Source organism: Labrus mixtus, chromosome 19 (genome assembly GCF_963584025.1).
Source record: "Labrus mixtus chromosome 19, fLabMix1.1, whole genome shotgun sequence".
Lineage (NCBI taxonomy): Eukaryota > Metazoa > Chordata > Actinopteri > Labriformes > Labridae > Labrus > Labrus mixtus.
Window position 1 is genome coordinate 19795176 of NC_083630.1, and position 19904 is coordinate 19815079.

The following is a 19904-nucleotide window of genomic DNA, read 5'->3' on the forward strand; positions in this document are numbered from 1 at the left end:
ACTCATAGCTTTAGCTACAAAATAACTTGTAATTATACTGCTCATATCAGCTGCCCTAAACAACTTTCTGTGTAGAGTAAATACAGCAGAAGAACATCAAATGCTATCAGTATATTCAGAGTATTCAGAGCTGCAGCCTCTCAGGCTAAAGGCTGCATTGGTTTCTCTTTGAAATTAGAGAGTGAATGCAATTGAATGTGAGAAAGTAGTAGAAGTAGTAGTAGTAGTAGTGAGACATAATAACGCAGTTATTATTGGAAAGTGTTAGCGCAGAGGTGAAAAGTTTATGTACAGTTCACTCCTGGGAGAGTGCACTTAAGAACACTTTGCACAGGTACTTCTGCATTTCCTTTATGCTTCATTTCCACTCTCAAAAAAAATCATTTGCATTTGAAACATCTGAAGAGTGCATAAAACATGATGCATTGCAATCGAAACAGTTTATGACGTAGTTATGCACTCGATGCCACCTGACCTCGAGTATGTTTCTTAATTTTTTTTTTAGTTGCTTTTAGTCAAAATGAAGAATTGCAGAATTTTTCTACCACCGCCTAAATGCTGGTTTAATCTTAAAGACATATGCCCGATGTGCTCGTAAACACCCTAATTGAGCCTGGTGACACAGAAACAGATGCTATTTGTCTGCCTTTAAGAAGAGGGGGAATATCTCAGTGCACTGTGGAGAGAGAGAGAGAGAGAGAGAGAGAGAGAGAGAGAGAGAGAGGAAATTTCCTCTGCAGCTATGTTCTATAGTGGAGGGGAAGCTTTCAAAACAATCATGCAGAGTGGGTTTTATGTCATAAAACACCCTGGTGCTATCCTTACCGATCAAATAGGATTAAGAGCAGACAGAGATTGATCTATTCTGCGCCCGACAACTCGCTGTGTTTGACCAGATTAGTTTCAACTCTGTGCAGATGTACGCTACCCCGGAAAGAAATGAAATCATTTCTTTGCAGTTGAAGTGTTCCCCTGTCCGTCACAAGCAGCAGACCCCCCCCCCCCCCCCCCCTTGGTCTATGACAAAATCCACTTGTATATCAATCACGCCTTGTCCACCATGCTCAGACACAAAGAGGAGTTTCTTCCTCCTCAGTTTTGCACATCTCCTTACTGCAGGTGAAAGAGGGCCAACTGAGAAATGAATCCATTTGCATCCTAGCTAATTGTATCACTGCTCTGGGCTTCCTAATAGTTAATGAATTTTCTGAGAACCGAGTTTCAGGAGGATGAGCGAGGAGAGGTGGAGCTGCAGAGCATACAGACACTATTTGAAGTGAAATGAGGTTTGCTGCAGAGAAGAGGAAAAACCCTGCTGAGAAGGGCTAGGGTAATAAAGCTAGAAAAAAAAAAAAACTTATGGGGTATAGTATATGGTAATGTGTTTTTCTCAAGACCATGACTATACAGTAAACAACCCAAGTATTGTACGGTATATAATAAACACTGAGGGGTGTAATCACAAAGAATAGTTTACAGCCACTGAAAGCTCCATGAATTGTGCATCTCTTACAACCTCTATGTGACCATCATTATATCAGATTGCTGCATTTAAGTGTGAAAAATCGCATATTCTTCCTTTAAGCCTCAAATCAGACAAAATGTTGGGGCTAAAGTTTGTCTCTTTCAGGTGGAAGGGGTTTCGCCCTCTGACACAAAACCTCCCCAAGTGCACAGATTTATGGCCGGCTGCACCTCTGCAAATACTCTGCAGCCCACGATACAAAAGAGCGGCATTGATTTACAAATAGAGGGGAATTTATTTTCTGGTTGTTGCCATTGCTTTCCAGGCAGAGAGACACATTTTGAGACGAGATATAAATGGAGGGGATCCACGAAGCAATTATTCTACCCCTGCGCTACATGGCAGCAACAGCATTGGAAGAGGTGTATCCGGCTACCTTTCCTCTGTTCTGTCTCAGCGAGCAGCTCCTGCAGCCCGTCAAGCTGCCTCGGCAACAATCAGAGCAGAGTGGCTGAGGCGTGGTGAAGAGAAATGTACAGTTGTGGAGTGGTAGGAAATTACAAAAGGAATCAATTCAATGAGTTCCCTCCCCCCTCCCCCTGCATGAAAAAAATGTATATAAATCAGACAGGTGGCCGGACCCAAACAACAACCTTTTAAAAGCCTGTCTGCAGAGGCACAATGACTCTCAGAGCGAGGTACAGCTCGCTAATGCGGCTACTCCTTTTCTTTTCAATCAGGCGCTATCCCTACACAGCGGGCCTGTCAACCCGACGACCTTGGTGCTTTTTTACCACTGACCTCAACCTTATTGCTTTATTAGAGGCATGAGATTTGGATGCTTTTTCATTTCATATCAGAGGCAAAGCACGCCAGGATTTTTAGTGATGCCAGAGGAGCGGCGTTTCATTCCAAAAAGGAGACATCCACCTTTAGAAAAATGTGACACCTCTTCTGACACGACCACCCCGGCATGAAAGCGAAAATGAAGACTTATCTGTCTTCTGCTCTTTACTGACAAAAAGGCAGCACGGTAGAAGCTGTAATCATTTTTAAAAGAGCAGGCATTGAACACCGGGGTCATCATTTTCCCTCTAAAAGCAGTTTGCGGATTGTGTTTTCTGGGATGAAGCACTTCTTTGTGCGTTTTTTGATAACAAATGTCAGGTCCTCTGAACAATTATTTTGCCAATTACACTCCCGGTGCCTATCACTTCCTGTGTTGTTTTCCCATGTTTCTCCTCATGACGCTATCTGCCCATAGGATGAGCAGCTTAATGGACGCTGTAAATAAACTGAACAGCAAGGTCAGCAGGAAAACCACTGATGGAATAAATTAGTGGTCGGCTTTAAAGAAAACAGAGAAGACAACATGAAATATAACAGTCAGGAGCGGTAAAAGGGATCCGTGACCATTACCCGCTCCTGATTTATCTGACCAGAGAGGCAATCTGACGCTTCTCCACTGATTTGTCACGTTCCCTCTGACCTGTCAATATGGGAGGGGTGTCACATAGTGGGCTTAAACTACCGTTAGGTGGTCGTCTTGGAGTTCATTTTCAGTTAGCACATGTATGTGTGTGTGTGCTCTCGCCTCGTTCATTTTCTCTGTCTGCTGCTGATAAATGTCAAGGCCACTTGAGAGACGGGCGAGCAGCGGTTTATTCCCACAAACACCCACACAGCAGAAACAACACACAGCATTGCAGCACTGTAAACAGTGAGCCCAAAGGAGTCGTGAATCGACAGGCAACCATGCTGGGTGTGGAACAGTTGAGGGGGAGAAAAGTGAATAGCTTCATAGTGTAGGTAAATGCTGAAAACATGTGCTGCCAAGTGAAATAATATGTTGTTTATCCATGAATGAGCAGCTGAATGTGTAGCATGATCTCAGTCTCAGGTGTAATAGATGCCTGACAGAGATTCTCCGCACTGTAAATCACATGGCTGCTCTCCTATTTCCTGCATGACTGGACGGTTTCCTCTTTATCTACTGTGTGTGCAGAGCAACGACCTCGAGACTGAATCAAACCGCGTCTCAGTTTGTGAATTATAAACTATCTTGGTGTACTTCTGGCACAGCCCATGATAATTGATTTTTGGCTAAACAACACTACGTTTGCTGGTGCAGCACTTTAAACTATAGCTACAGATTGTTTCCCCAGATATTGATTTTCTTACCTATACTTGCGTATCGGCCACACCCTGGACAGGTCGCCGGTCAACCACAGGGCTGACGAGCATGTCTTTGGACTGTGGGAGGAAGCCGGAGTACCAGGAGGGAACATGCAAACTCCACACAGAATGAAACTATAAAGACACAGAGGACACAGTCACATCAAGGAGGCTGGGCTCTAAGAGATTGCAATCCTCTTTGAATGGAATGGGGGTAAAAATGGGGGGGGAGGTGGGGGCCTGATCAGGAAAAATGTGTGCATGTGTATCTACGCTGTATTCCAACAGCATTGGTGTTACCTTGGTTACTAATCCTATTTACCAAGGATTGGATCCATTCTTCAAGTTCTTCGTCTCAAAGCCGAATAATTGTTATCACCATGTGTCAGGGACCGACACCAAAGGGAGGCAAATATTGTTTATTCTGTGTTTTCTTCACAATATTTCAAAGTATTAAACACTGCCGCGTTATACGTTTTGGAAAATCAATTGTGACACAGACCGGATTTTTAAAGCTTTAAAAATTAAACATAGTGCAAGTACAAAAAAACAAAATCATTGCGAAAGCAAAGAGGAATGTGAGGGAGCTCTAAACACATCCATAAATGTATAACCCATCTACTTTGTGATAACTGTAATTAAATGCATATCTTGAATTGTTCAACAGTGCATCCTTTTCTTGGGAGATGTAACTTGCGTGATCGTGCAGCCAGTCATCTTTCACAAAAGCTAACATCAGGTTATGAAAAGGTCACGGGCATAGAATTGCAGAGGAGACCTACAAAAGCTGAGGCCAATATACACTGATAACTTGACAGCCCCCCCCCCCCCCCCCCCCCCCCAAAAAAAAAAAAACGGAGTAAAGCTGTAACATGAATTACAGCCTCCGCATTCTGTGATCAGTGAAATGGCACACAAAGCATTAGGGATGCAACAATATGCATATTGAGATAGCAAAGCTTCCCCACTGACAGCCACTGTGTTTGCTTTCTCACAAAGCAGAGGGAGCCTGCTGCGACATTCACATATTGTTGCTCTCTCTAATTCTCTCACTCAGCCATGCACTGGTAGCGTTTAGGCCGTGCAGGAAAAGTGGCTTAGGTAAGCAGTTGACAGGCCAGTGACCTTGTACGAGAATGAGATAAGGTAAACCTTCATTAAGAAAAGCCTTCATCATCAAAACTCTGTCAATTTAAATTCATTGATTCAAGTTTAACAATGTGGTTTATGGAGCCTTAAAGTATTTGGTTTGGCAGTGGTAAATAAATAAGAAATGCTACAATAAACATGATATCATGGAGTAAAATGCAGCCATTTTTCAGGTTGTTGCAGAAATCTGAGTGTTATTTAATGTTCCAATATGTATTCATTATTTTGGTCATACAATTATTATACTATTTCAAAAACCATATTTCAGTTTGTTGTATTAGTTACTCTTTTATCAGAGTAAGTTTTACTCTGATAAAAGAGCAGTAGAGATGCCATCATTACTTTTTTTTTCAGCTCAAAAATGGCCACTTTTATCTGAGCAGGCTTGTGAACTGCCAGCTATTGTAGCTCCTGTTGTCCAGAGGACCCACAGACTAAGACTGCAAGTCTTTGCTCTTCAGAGCGGTGCGATTGCAGTGAAAAACATCTTTGGATCCCACAACAACGCAAAGTCACCCAAGCTAACAAACCATCTAGATCAATTGGTTGGCTCGTTATGTCTCATGTAGGTTCCTTGCAAAGATAATACAGACATAGTTAAAGACAATATCTATAGTTTTTAATTTTCAGCAGCGGGTGATTGGCTTGATAAAATCATTTTGACATTGTTGTTGCACTAGTGCTCGAGCTAACAGGTACCATAGACTAAATATGAATGTATGCAGATAACTACTTCTTGAAAGTTATTTAGTCAGTGGGGTTCAACTGATGTTTGTCAAAGTCAACACTTTGAAGAGCAAATACATTGTCTTTCTTTTTCCAGGTAGAGCTAGCTACAAAGCTACTTGGGCTTGGACGCCTCCTGGAATTCTTTTTTTCCTCAAAAACGTCCTGCCTACATGTGACTTATTTAATGTTTTGGATCACAAATTCTTCTTTGATCTTGATAATCTCTTTTCTAGACCTGACCAAGTACAATTCATATCCAAAGTAAGCCCAACTGAGGCTGATTTATAAAAAATAACCGTGTACTTGGTTAGGTTTAGAGATGCCAAAAGTATGAGGTAAGAATATCGGAAAGGTTTATGGTTTGGGTTTAAATGTTAATCCAGCGTTGGTTTTTCAAACAGTGGTCCGCTGGATGAAGTCTGTTTGACTATTGACTTTCCTTTTGAATCCCAGCATGATAGTACTAGCAAATCACAGCACTCTACAGCAGGATTTGGCAAAGCCAAATGGAAAGATTATTGACCCCACCTGAGAGGGTATGAGCATGCAATATGAAAATCAGAATACATAATTAAAATGTTCTAATGAGTTGTACTGGATTATCCCTTTAAGTATTTAGAACTTTAGTGCTTCTATTGATATAAATAATAATAACTATTAAAAATTAAATTCATTTATTGGATTTCATGGCTCTTAAGAATGAATGGGTGAATAAATTAAACCTTTATTGCCCCTAGGGGGATTTGTCTGGCACTAAGAGCACGATAACATAAAACAGAGACAAAAGACATCAACAACCAGCAAAAAATACATCATTAAAGGCTTTAATTTAAAGCACTGCATTATTACATGTAAAGGGTGTCAAGTAAAAAGTTCAGTAAAGTGCATAGGGCCAAGTTCAGTATAATCAGAGTTTATTAAGCAGCTGACCTCTAACACCATGTAAGAGCAAAACGTACAACATTTTACAGTAAGATAATCTACTTTAGTGTTTTACAGACTTTGGGGCTCCAGAGTTTTTGGCAGGATTACCTGGGCTTGGCCTGGCCAAAACTTTTAAAGGTATGTCCTCCCCTCCCTCTCTGTCTGTGTCCCAGGAGGGCAACTGGAGGAGAATGACTGGTAAAACCCAGACCAGCAACGTGACCAACAAGAATGATCCTCGCTCCCTCAACTCAAGAGTCTTTATCGGCAACCTCAACACAGCCATCGTCAAGAAGACCGACATAGAGGTCATCTTCGCCAAGTACGGAAAGATAGTGGGTTGCTCTGTGCACAAGGGATACGCCTTCGTACAGTATTTGAACGAGAGGAACGCCCGAGCTGCTGTGTCGGGAGAAAATACGCGCATCATCGCCGGACAGCCTCTTGGTGAGTCTGCTTTGTCACTTGTTTTTCCATCTATTTAGTGAGAAATGTCCGTATTGCTTGCATTGCAGAAACCTGAGACACTCATGAAGAGCCAGTAAAAGTAAGTCTATGTGGCACTTTGGAAAAACTTTCCTTTTGAAATCCAGTGTTTTGTTAAAGCCTGTTCTGTGCTAGAGGAATGGATTGTCTCTCTTGGGAACTCAAAATGCCTCAGGCCTATCTCAGACTTTCAGTTTAGAACTTCCCTTGGCTTCCCAAATGCTGAAGTGTCTGTAATTGTTGTCACGCTGTTTTGGAGAAAATCCCCACTGAATCCCATGCACTAGTGTATGTTAGCTGAGTTTGATTTTTAACATTTACCAGCCAGAAACATTGGAAAGCATGTCAATGTTCTTGGGACCACCGCTTGTGCCGAGAAGAATATGTTAAGTGGCATGGGATACAGGTACATTATGCTGTGCAATTGCTGAGTTTTTGCTGAGCATTCATTTTGCAATGGTTTGTTTTTTTGAAAAGCTGAATGTGAAATGTTTTTTCCTATGTTGTAAGGTTTAGTCAGTCGAGTGCATTGTCTTGAGCCTTACATAGTAAAATATATGTGGGAGTCCAGGGTTGAATTGCAAAGAAATAGCAATTCCCCCCGCTGCTTTAAAATGGTCATTACTGGATGACATTGCAGATAGGAGAGAGACCTTTTGAGTGAATCCTTTCAGCATGTTTCCACAAGAGATCCTGGGGTCTGGGGTTGAAAGAGTGCAAATATATAACTAGGTTCTGGTATGTTACACCGCTATAAATACCACCACAAGATGATCAAAAGGAGCAGTGCATGATGGAAATAAGGTGCCGGAAAGGAATATATTATTATATGAATGCAGCGTATGTGCACAGTAGATTTGGAATTAAGGCTCTGGTGCGTCACTTCCCAGAGTCACACACCGAGCTCAACCAGAGAGGGTTAGGGGAGAGTAGATAATCCCGCCTGTGGGAACGCAGGCTCAGAACATAAAAAGGAATGCAAAGGGTGGAGGTGGAGGTGCAGGGAAGTGCAGCATGTTTGGTTTTTTCAACCAGGGAACATCAGTACCGAAGAGTAAAGAGTGGAAATATCACCGTGTCTGTATAAGAACCTAAACTTGCCAGAATGATTGGATCAAAGAGAGCAGCGGATGATGAAGGTTTGTTAGGAACTGGAGCGAATTGTTGTGTGTATGTAGAATATGTTTACATTTTTTTAGAATCTAAGCTTTGACGTAGTCCCCTCCAGTAAGTTCCCAGGTCTAACATCGGCTTTACTACAACACACGAGTCAACCTTTAGCATCTGCACTGTGCTCAACTCAAGGGTTAGCCCATCAGGGGTATTACATGCACAGTTCGCTTGAATCAAACTATGGTGGTTTCACAAAATTAACAACATTTCTCAAGCAAGATTGGCCCAGTCAAGACCAAGACCATGAATATCAATAAAAAAATCATCATCTTCTGTGCAGAGGGCGTGTCACTCACTTAGACTGTAACACCAGGGAGGGCTGCAGTCATAACAGATGAATTAAATCATAATATATTGGGAATTAATTTAAGTTATTCATTATTTTAGATAGAGGCGTTTTCATTCTAATCACAGTGAAACCACAGTGTGGAAAAATAGCCAGTCAGTGTTGGTCTTGAACGGTCTTGATTTAAAATCTGGAGTCCGCCCAGCCTGAGATCGAGTCCAAATGCTTTAGATTCCGAGATGCTTAAGGGTTTTTAAACACAAGCTCATCAGATGCTTGTGTCTCTGTGTAAGACTTCAAAGGGCCTGGGCAGAGGTTTTTATAGAGCTGTGGTATCCCCTAGAAGCAATCTCCAAGCGTTACACAGCAGCAAATGGGAATTGACAACTGCAACCCCCTTACCTGAGAGAAAGTAGAACCCAGAACAAAGAATAAAAAGTGAGACAGGGAGTTATGTAGTCAGTTCAGTTGCCATTTGATGACAGATGTACATTGGCTGGGATCGCTTCATTACACTTGTCAGTTATTTGATAATCTTTGTTGAATTAATGTGGTCTGATCTTTGGGAGGCTTGAGGGTTGGGTCGGCCTTTTGTTTTCTGTGTGAAAATTAAGTCTTCATGTACATTTCCATGAGACACGCATTCTTCAACTCGTGTCCTCTGGCTTGAAGATGATCTCTCTAACTGCTCATACACTCTGCCACTCCATTATACAGTATCCTCGGGGCGGATAGCGTTGGCCGTGAAAGAAAGAAAGTTTTATACAAGATAATGAACACAACTGAAGTAAACAAAAACCGGTTCAAGGGCATTCCCCAGCTAAAAACAGTATTCCCTCGACTGTTACCTCCTGTGTTGATGAGCATTAGGTGTGACTAACAAGATTTATGTGCGGTACAAAATGGAAAACTTGGGGGGGTGGGGCAAATACAGGACTCTTCAAAATCTGATTGTATCAACCTAAAAATCAAACAAATGGTTTGTCTCAACTGTCCAGGCCTTTTTGAAAAAGCTATCCAGCAGAACTAAATGGTTTCTTCTTTTGCATGCCTGTTGTCTGCCTGGAAGGACAGGTGTTAAATGTTACTGTTTTGTACTTAACATACAGATCTTTCACTGAACAGACACATCTCTGGTTTATACACCATTGGGTATATCCTTCTTAAACAATTTGTGTATCGGGATTGTTCCATGGTGGTGAAGACAGCATGCAATGATGAGCTCTCTTATCCTGATTTATGTTGGATAATGTGTTTTTTGCTCATCAAGCCTTCCATTAGTTTGATATTTGGCATTATTGATGTTGCAATCAGCAGCAAGACAGAAAAAAAACACTTCAGTTATTAATAACCTGGTCACTAGTCACTAGATCCAAAACCATCAGTGAGCACTGTCCCGTATCCGTAATGATAGCCTCTTATGTGTTCTCTCTCTCTCTCTCTGCAAATGGTTTGGCTGCTCGTTTCGAACAGCAAGTTTTTTGGTTGAGAAAGCAAACATCATCGGAGGTATTTTTAATCCTCCAGAGTTCAATTCAAAGCGACCCCGCAGCAAGGCAATCCTGCCCTCATTGTTATCACTCAATCAAGCCGTGTGGCGGGGAGTATGACTGGGAGATACATTCTTAATTGACAATTAAAGACAGCCTCCGTCTTATCCTCCCAAGCTGATCCTTTTTCTATTAGTATGGCACAGAAATTAATCAGTCACACATAATGATTTAGAGTTATAGAACCACCTCCGCAAAGGATCGGTCTTTTACTTTCTGAAACGTTTCATTTTAATTTTTTTTTTCTTCCTGTGAGTTGATTCCACCTTAATTCCAGAGATGACTGCTCTTGGTTTGCTCAGATTGCTGTTTTTTTTTTTTTTTTGGACCAATTGGCATCCAAATGTGACGGTGTTTTTCAACTCTTACTAAGATCATGCACAGCCCAAAAAATAAGAAGCCCAACATGCTGTTGTGGAGGCAGAGGAACATTTGTAAAGTAGGGTTTTCTGCTGGCAGTGGTCACTGGAAAAGAGGTCAGTGGAATAATCACATCATGGCTGCAGCTATACAGCTCTGGATCCAGCAGCTCAGATGCACTGGTGATGAGTAATCTGTGCACTCAATGATACTCTAGTGTCAGAGTTCATAGCCTGGCTCCAACACAGAAGATTAGACTGTCAGAGTGTGTGTGTTTGTTTGTGTGTCGGTGGGGATATGGATGAAGAACAGCTAATGAAATAATGTAGAAGTGTTATAATAACACAGCTGGCAGCACCAGCCCCCTCTGCTTATTGAAAAAATGGATGCTTCATTACCCTATCAGATCTGAATCGGACTTTATGAGATCCCATCTAGGATTGCAAGAACAGCAATCATTACTAAATGGCAGTTGTGTGAATGGAATTCTGGCAGACTGTAAGTGCAGTGCAGTGTCTCTACATGTATTTCTCTAAAAGCCCTCCACAGGAACACAGATGTTGGATATTGAGTCTTGCAGAGCAGAAATCAGAATCTATCCTTTGTTTGTGCTAAAACATTCAAAACTCAGACAGAGTCTGAACAGCAATTAAGTATAAAAAACTACAAAGTATACAGTTGAAAGGTTAACATTTACCAAATGATTTTGAACCACAGCTGTCTCTGTGGTATTTAGAACTTATGAAAGAGGAAGCAGTATTTTTCAGAGTATTTTTGTGAAGATGAATCACCACTTTACAAAATAAGCAATTATGTTTTTCAGGTGTGAGTTAAAACAAAAAGTCATTAAACATCCATCAGCCTTAGAAATGGATTTTAAAGCTTTTATGTCTCCCTAGTTGGTGCTGAATCCTTGAAACGCATGCTGTTTCCCATTTAATTCTGTTGCAGAGAGTTTAGTGTTTTAGCAGTCGTGTTAAAATTACCGACGTAATCGGAACTTTGCTTTAGAAACACAGAATGTGAAACGCGCGCACACATTGCACACATTGCACACATTGCACACATTCATTTTGTTTGCAGTGTGGTTGATACATGTGATAATATATTTATTTGATCGCGCATTGCTGTTTTGTGGCTCTTGTTTATGTCATATTTTGTGCAGGTTGACTATTTTTTGTTTGCATTTAATTTTTATTTGTCAGACTTGACTCTGACTGGCACCCCAAATTAAAACCTTGTCAAAGCAGGTTAAACAGTAACAGTCAACAGACTAGTAAAAAAAGCAGCCCATGTTGCCCTTCGGTTGCCATCATTCTGACCACTTACAAAAGCATTACCTTAGCTGACTCATTGGAAGCTTCGGCACTGGAGGAAACTGTAACATTGCTAGATTTGTTTTTTCATCATAAATATGTCCGTTCTGATTTCTGTATTTTCCCCTCACGTATGGTGAGAGCGAATCAGTGATTAGTGTATGCTGGCACACGTGGGTGCTCGGCTTTCTCCGTGTAAATAACACAAATCACCTTTAAGAAAAATCATAGAGATTTAATACATTACGCATTTTCTTTATATTCCACACTGGCCTGTCTCTCTCCATGGTGCTGAAACATTCAAATGCAGACTGTGTTCCAGTTACTCCTATAAAGGTACAAAAATGTGCATAGTGTGCTGACTTGGGAGTCAGTATACAGGAAATAAATAACTTGTACTAGAAATTGTGCCAGACATGCTCCTAACCATATGAAGTCAGCAAAATGTTTGCTTCTAGATCCTTACCACCGACAGCTTTTAAAGGAACGTGTTGGTGGTCGGATACCTTTTCCATTTAAACTCAGACATAACAAACAATTCTAACATACACCTTATTGTGTTGCATTATCTAATGTTAATAAAGTTCCTCGAAATGCTTCTTAAAATGAGTGTAGTACATGTTCTGTATTAAGAACACCATACCAGTCTCTATTCATTTGCAGCTAAAATAGTTAAAATTTCCCTCCAATCACAGTAAAATGAGTTAAAGTCACAAACAAACAATCCGAGGTCGCTGCTCTGTTTTGGCAAACGACACGTCTACAACTCACTTGTCTCCTTGTGTGCTTCCTTCCCTCTGGCTAAAAGCTGACTGGGGGGATTTCCTCGTGACACAGTGACATGATGATTACTGGCATCCATGAACCTCAAATGCATCCGAGCAGTTTCCGTCCTCGCCCACTGAGATCTGTCTGCTGAATCTCTATGGCCTTGCTCCTCAGAGGACGCGGCGGGCTGCCATCCGTGCAAAGAGTGACAGATTTCTTGCCCTTAGCTGTCCCAGCATGCACTAAACCTGCTCATGTTACTGCTGAGTCTCCAGATCTACATGTATACGACACAATGACACCACATAACAGATGCTACAGGAACATCCAGAGCTGTATATTGCTTCTAGCCACAATCCTCTCCTTTCAACCCGTCTGCAAGAGAGTCTAAAGAGTCATTTGTGCATCTGTATGAGACACCACAGGTTTATGACTATGTGTTTGGTTTTTGATGACCTGGGAATGAAAACGCTCTGCTGTGCTGCGGCTCTGTAAGACACCATCACATTCCTGCAGGGCTGTGTGGGCGTCTTAATTTGTTCTTTAGAACAAAACCACTGTGAATCGACCACAAAGTTTCATTTCTCCTATTCCAGACTTTTTGTTCTTTTGAATGCATCTGTGCACACTGTTGAACTTGCAAAAATACATTTTTAAGTGTCCTTTCAAGACCTTTGTTAGCCAAACCCTCCCCCTCTTCTTAATGCGTATCACTTGCTTCACTCTATTCTCAGACTGTCAACTACTGATGAGCTCTATTTTTGCTCAACACAGCATTCGTTATGAACTCATGTGTTTTCACCAATAATGTTTTTTTTTAAGCCTGTTGGTATTGGAATCAGAATCAGAATAGGGTTTTATTGCCAAGTACATTTACACATACAAGGAATTTGTCTTGAAGAGACTGATACTCAAGTTTGGGTATCCAAATGAGCATAGGGAGAGATAAAAAAAAAAAGAGAATCAGGCAATTAAATGTTGTCAATCTTGTTAGTTGTCACCAGAATTACTGGTCAGTTAAATTCATGATTAACATTTGTATATGTTGGTCCAAATATTGTGAATTTCTCCAGATAATATCCGGCTGCGTTCACATCAGCTCACTCAGAATTGCTGGCATACAAGGGGTCTGGCAGGTGAAAATCTGGATAAAGTCAGAGTGAAAATGTGGCGGTTTGTGTTCACACATACATCTCCTCCTGGAAATATCAGGAGCTTTTTTAAGGAGTTTTCTTTTCAAGTATCAAAGTCCTATGAATGTAAAATGAACCATGGATGTATTGTTGTAATAGCTTGGTATCAAAAAAGGATGATAGCATCAATACTTCATGTTTTTGTGGCTAGTTGAGCTTCCATCTCTTTTTTGTGTTTTTCTCCGACAATGCCCTGGTGTGGCATTGCTTGTGTGTGTCTGCCTGAAGGCAGCACACGTGTGATTGACAGGTGGTGATTGAAGTCCTGATGGAAAAGGGACAATGGAAGAATAGAATCCGATATTTTTCTGAGAGGCCATGTATGAAGACACTAGCTGCTGCGCGACCTGGGAGCAGAGTTAGAGGAGGAGGAGAACAGCGGAGAGAGGTTAATGGCAGAGAGAGGGCAGACTAACAATATCTCTGGAGGGTCCGTGTGGCACACCTGAAACTCTTCACTCTATTGACTCCTGCTTTGAGTAGCTCTCTCAGAAGACATCTGCATTCCCTTCCACCTGAAAGTTTCATGCTGAAGGTCCATCCCATTACAATATTAATGACCACAGTGAAGGATAATGTGTGATGGATCACCAATCATACTGCCTCCAAATGGCATTGGCAAGAGTTAGGCACATAAATAATAAAGTGATTTAGATGCAAAATCTGTCCTAAGCGGATTACAAAGGCAGTGGCACTGCAATCAATCGTCATTTTGGGCCAACATGATGCATAGCAAAGAGCACCGGATGCAGAGAGGGGACAGGTAGAGGGAGAGTGTGCAGCGAGAGCTGCTCGCCACGCTGGTTCTTGAAAATCTTGGCAGCGTAAAAAATACAGCTACTGGCGGCATATGTTGTATTTGCAGATTTGTTTTTTTTTTTACTGATAGCTCGCCAAAAACAGATGGTGCAACATCTTTTTGTATATTTGATGCCCAGTTTTTTAATTTTTTGTTAAGGCCTGATATAATGTTCAAATGTGTGCTGTTAATTGTATTGTAATCCTCGGGAGGGAAATTCTGGTTTACACTCTGTTATTGAGAGACATGCTTCTCGAACACATACACACACCTGCACAAACAGAAATTATGGACATGCATTGACTGAGAGATATCAGAGTGACGGGCTACACATGAAAGCGCGCCCGAGCACTTGGGGGTTCGGTGCCTTGATCGAGGGCACCTTGGCAGTACTCATATAGTGGCCGTGCAACTTTCCAGCAACCAGACCAACTTCCATACTTTGGTCCACACGGGTACATGAACCGGCGACCCTCCCAACCCGAGTCTCTACAGACTGATCCACTGACGCGCCTCATATTGAGAAGTGTTTTGATTTAAAGCTGTATTCCCTTCAGTTGTGTATTTGGAAAACATATTGTAGATTGGTTAAAGGAAGAATGTGCGACAGTTTACACAAATTCAGCAGAAATCAAGTTTATCCTAAAAATAAATGTCTCTCTGAGTCATGACTGTCTACAATGAGTGAGAAGCGTGAGTCCCACCAGCTGTATTGTTGTCAGAGCTGTGTTTACATGGACGGGACGGCCTGGTGTATAAAGCTGTTTCACACAGATCACGGTCATTTTGTTTCAATTTGTATGCAATATGGAGCTATGAGTTAGCCAAAGTGTGCTAATATTAGCCTGCTAACAAAACAATGCAGACAACGGGCAATTGCAGGTCGAGCAATGGACACTTTTGTCCGACACTTGTGCTTAATGGTGCTAAATTTTGGGAAAACTTTGGGGAAACGCGAGTGGAGAGGGGTTGGAGGAGAGCAGAGGCTTCAGAATAGCGGAGGTGTCGTCAAACAGCAGTTTGTTTTGGTTCAATGCTGGTGCTCAAGGGCGACATCTACTGGATCAAAAATTCACACATTCTTCCTTTAAAGCTACAGCCTGGACTTTGTTAGCTTAGCTTCTGAGAACAAAGGAATGGAAACAGGTAAGAAGATTGCCCTACTGTCAAAATGAAAAGACTCTTTAGTTTTCTTGCCGTAGCTACACGAGAGGATCAATATCATTGTCATACCTGTCTGTTAAATGGAGAGTTAGCACCTGGTATGCTCTGCTGAGCTTAGCACAAAGACTGGGAAGAGCTAGCAACACTCCATCCAAAGCCCCCATTCATCCCCTGAAAAGCTAAAAACCAAGCACATAATATCTTGTTTGATTTAATAAAAGTATAACACAAGGGGGGAAACGAATTGAAAGGCAAGACAAATGTTTTTTTTATCATAATTATAAAAAAAGGTAAAACTATACCATCATATCTAACACCTGAATATCAAAATGCAGGGTCGATCACAAACCTGTTAACTCGCTGTTTTGTGTTGAGCCTCCAGTTTCTGATTATATAAAAAAAGAAATGTGGAACTCAGGAAAACATGAGGCTGTAACATAAATTGCAACACTTCCTCACATAATATCCCAGAGTCCTTAAAAGCTCTGAATATCACAGGCTTAACATTACAAGTGAATACCCAAGGGGGATTTTTTTTCTTTAATGTCGAGCCAAACCAATCCTCCTGCATCTCCTCCACCTGGCTGCTGTAATTCTCTCTATCACTCTCCATTAGTATTCACCGCTCGCTGTCTCTCTTTGAAATTTGCATAGATAATTCCAACTATGTGTACAATAACTGCACAGCTCAGTAACTTTATTCTGAGAGCCAGGTTCAGAGGCATGAGGAGTCATGAGAGAGGGGTGGAGAGGCCTTGTGGGTATTGCAGTATGCGACTAGAAGGGCCAATTCTTCGTGATCCACTGGACCAAGCCGTGCCAACGCTAACCCCCAAAAGGCCTCCTCTGTGTCTTTCATGTCCTCGTGTTTGCTGCTGAGGCTATGTGAGTATTCAGCGTGTCAGAGCATGTGCGAGTGTGTGTGTGTGTGTGTGTGTGTGCTTGTATGTGGGGTCTATGCATCCTAGCAGATGTCAAAAGAGAATTTTGGTTTGTGCTTCATTCGGTTTAAAAAAAAAGGATTTGAACCAGAGCGACAACACTTCAAAACATGACCGCGTTCCCCTCTCTCTTTTTGTCTTTGTTCTATTATTCTCTCTCTTCCTTCCTTTCCATATCTCTCTCTTGTCCTTGTGGGTGATTAGAATGCACCCTGGTTGTCCGTCTCCTCCCTCATTAATCACGCTCCGAGAGACTCTGCCGGACGTCGAATGCACAGTTGGCCTGACCCAGCATTCGACAAAAACATCCATAACAGCAGGTACAGAGCGGTGCGCGGAAATACAATAACATCAACAGTATAGCCAAGCTAGGGGATTTATCTGAGCTGTGGCGTATTCAGAATATAAGACTGTGTTTCCTTTTGTGGGAACAATACGGAAGAAATTTAAAGATTCTCATTGTGCACTTAATAGGCTTTAATAAAGCCACCCAGGAAGCCAGGAAAGCACATTTCCCCGGCTGCCAGGATCTCTTTCTGTCCCTCTTTTCTCTATCTTTCTCTCTTTCTCTCTTTCATGCATTCTGACAAATGCTTTAGTGGGGCATGAGCCACAGTGTGGACAAAGTGAGATGGATTACTGTGTGGATTTTGGCAGGAGAAACTGCAGCTAATTCTCTGATTAGAAACCTGGGTTCAGGAGGCAGAGAAACACTGAGCTGTGAATCAGAGTCAGAGTGCAGGGCTCAGTGGGCTCCACAAAGCTCTGTGTGTGTGTGTGTGTGTGTGTGTGTGTGTGTGTGTGTGTGTGTGTGTGTGTGTGTGTGTGTTTGAGTTATGTCCGTGAGTGCGTGGGCAGGTGCATATGCTCGCGTCTAAAATTCAGAAAACCGGCTTGTTTTGGTTTGTGTGATTTTGTTTCTTGCAGGTCTGTTTCCTTATTGTTCCACAGTTGTGCATACAGTGTGTACTTCAGGTTTATTACCAGGCTGATTACAAATGTACGAATCATCATTAATTCTCGCCATATTGCACTTTCCATCACCTCTGCCACAGAGCACCACGCTTGTTAATACAATATTTGTCATTAAAATGAAAAGCACTCGTGATGCAGGATGGAAGGCTTTTAGTCTGACAGGCAGCAATTTGGATTATTAAGTGAAAGCCATGTTTCTAATGTGTTCTGAGAAATCTGCCTCCTCAGCGCAAGCGAAAGAACCAAAACAAAAATATCAAATCGATAGCCATCTGGGGCCTCTACTACGAAGCTAGTTCAACATAACCCGAGATATCTTTCTGTCATCATTAACCCTGACGTGAGTAATGCTGTCATATCAAACTGGTTATCCACCAAATACACCCAGAATTTCTGTGAGCTTATTTCACATAAAAGGGGGCGGTGCTACCTATATGACACCTATCATGTCATTATCATAAACAAGTCAGCTGAGCAACTAGACAGTCTATTTTGTGGGCCTTTATGTATTTTGAGGGAAGACGGTGTATAGAGTCAGAAATCAGGGTGAAAGAGAGAGAAGTGTGGAATGACACGCTGGAAAAGAGCCACAGGTCGGATTTCAACCGCTTGAAGGACTATAACCTTTGTACATAAGGAGCGCACATTAACCACTAGGCTCCTGGCGCCCCACCGGTCGTCATATTTAAGGAAAAGGAAAATTGCCAAGTGTGAATGTGCAAATTTAAGCTGAGGCTATGAACATGATGTTAACACGGCTCTGACAACAATACAGCAGGCGGGACTCGAGCTTCTCACTCAGAGAGACATTTACAGACTTGATTTCTGCTTTATTTTTGTGTGATATTCTTCCTTCAATACTTTGTCTTATATTGGGTTTTCTTTTTTAGGTTTTAGGAGTGAAAAATGAATCTATTTTATTCCTTGATATTTCACATACAGCTTTGTGTTTGTGTGTTCATGTTCACTCTGTGAGAAAGTAAAGCCTATAAACAGAGCAACACATACATTCTTGAAATGACTTCAAAACGACTAATTCGTTTTTGAAGGTAGTCGAGTATCGAGTAATAAATTCTTTCAGAGGTAACACTTGGTCTTGAGGATCTGGAATGTGCCACTGAAGCCGCCACGCGTCAGTAGGCAGGGACACACATCCATCTTCATCCCTGTCTTCATATCTTCCATCTGACCTGCCAGCCTCCTCTCCTCTGAGTCTGCGGCTACATTTCTCCCCCTTTTAGCCGACCGAGGATCCCTGAAGCTTTCCGTTCCTTCTCCTTTCACAGCAGTCAGTAAATAAAGTGATGGCGGGGCCGGTCTGAGCTGAGCAGCGGGGACAGTGAGAGAGGCTTCAAACTAACAGGATTAGCTTGAAGCCTAACAAGCATCCTGGCTAAGATGTGTTCATTAATATTACATCCATCTACATAAGAGATAGAGAGACGCAGGCGGCGAGGGGGGAGAGGCTTTGGCCCAGTGAAGAAGAACGGAGTCGGATAATTGTTCCCCTCGCATAATCGAGAGATGGCTGTTTACTATGGGAGAGGTTCACGTTCGGTGCATGCTGATGCACACAGGATGGGTTTGAATGAAAAGATCATTGGTGGCAATTTGAGACTTTCTTCTAAAGCCGAAAAAAAAAAACCTGCACATTCTGTATCGGCACTTCCTCCCTGCTATGATTAGCATATTTTAAATAAGCACATTAACTAAAGAGGCTTCACTCTGACTTTATCTGTAGGAGTCGCAGCGACGTGCATCAAGAGTAACGAGCCTTTTGTGCGGGATTAGTGTTCGTACAGATGCTCTACTTGTGCATGCTGGGAGATAATACTTCAATAAAAAAAAGCCGTGTGTTTTTGCCAGGTGTGCAGTCTCGCTTCGACAGAGACCACTGCGGTGCGACCTTTGCACACAGAGGCGATCAGCTAAACAGACAGACCCGTGTAACAAAGTTGACACAGACCTCCGTAATGGAAAATCTGCCCTTTAACACTCCGTAATAAATGATGTAAGCGGTCACGTATGGTCTCTTAATTTGCGCCGTAATCGTCAACGTGCACCGCAGGCTGGTGGACGTAGAGGAATCAAGACAGTGACGTTTGGGGCGTCGTGGTTTGTGAGTCACTTTTGCACATGCTGTGATAATTACCGTGACCCCAGAGGTGTTTTTTTTTTTTGAAGACCCATGTCTGCAGGGCTCTGCGGCACGACCCCTCTGACTCCCCCCCTGCTTAGCGTGCGAGTTGAGAATCACAGTGACAGACTCACTAGGGAGTTCTCTCCCCCGCCCCCCCTCCCCTCCCCTTCCCCTGAATGAAGATGGACAGTATAAACAAAATAACATTAAAAACAGCCCATAACCTCGCCTGGAGCGCTCTCTTACTCTTTCATGTGTTTATCTTTCACATTCCCTCATTTGACTCCTCTTTTATTCTCCCTCCCGTCTAG

At 42.2% G+C, this 19904-nt stretch overlaps 1 protein-coding gene across 2 annotated transcripts in view; it reads left to right on the forward strand.

Moving 5' to 3' along the window:
• The window catches only part of LOC132994131 (RNA-binding Raly-like protein), a 100862-nt gene that overhangs the window by 40163 nt on the left and 40795 nt on the right, over positions 1–19904 (forward strand). For both annotated transcript variants that reach the window (XM_061064297.1, XM_061064296.1), the window contains one exon: positions 6616–6889. In XM_061064297.1, the coding sequence (XP_060920280.1) occupies positions 6634–6889 (256 nt within the window). In that variant the 5' untranslated portion in view covers positions 6616–6633. The remainder of the gene's footprint in view (positions 1–6615; positions 6890–19904) is intronic.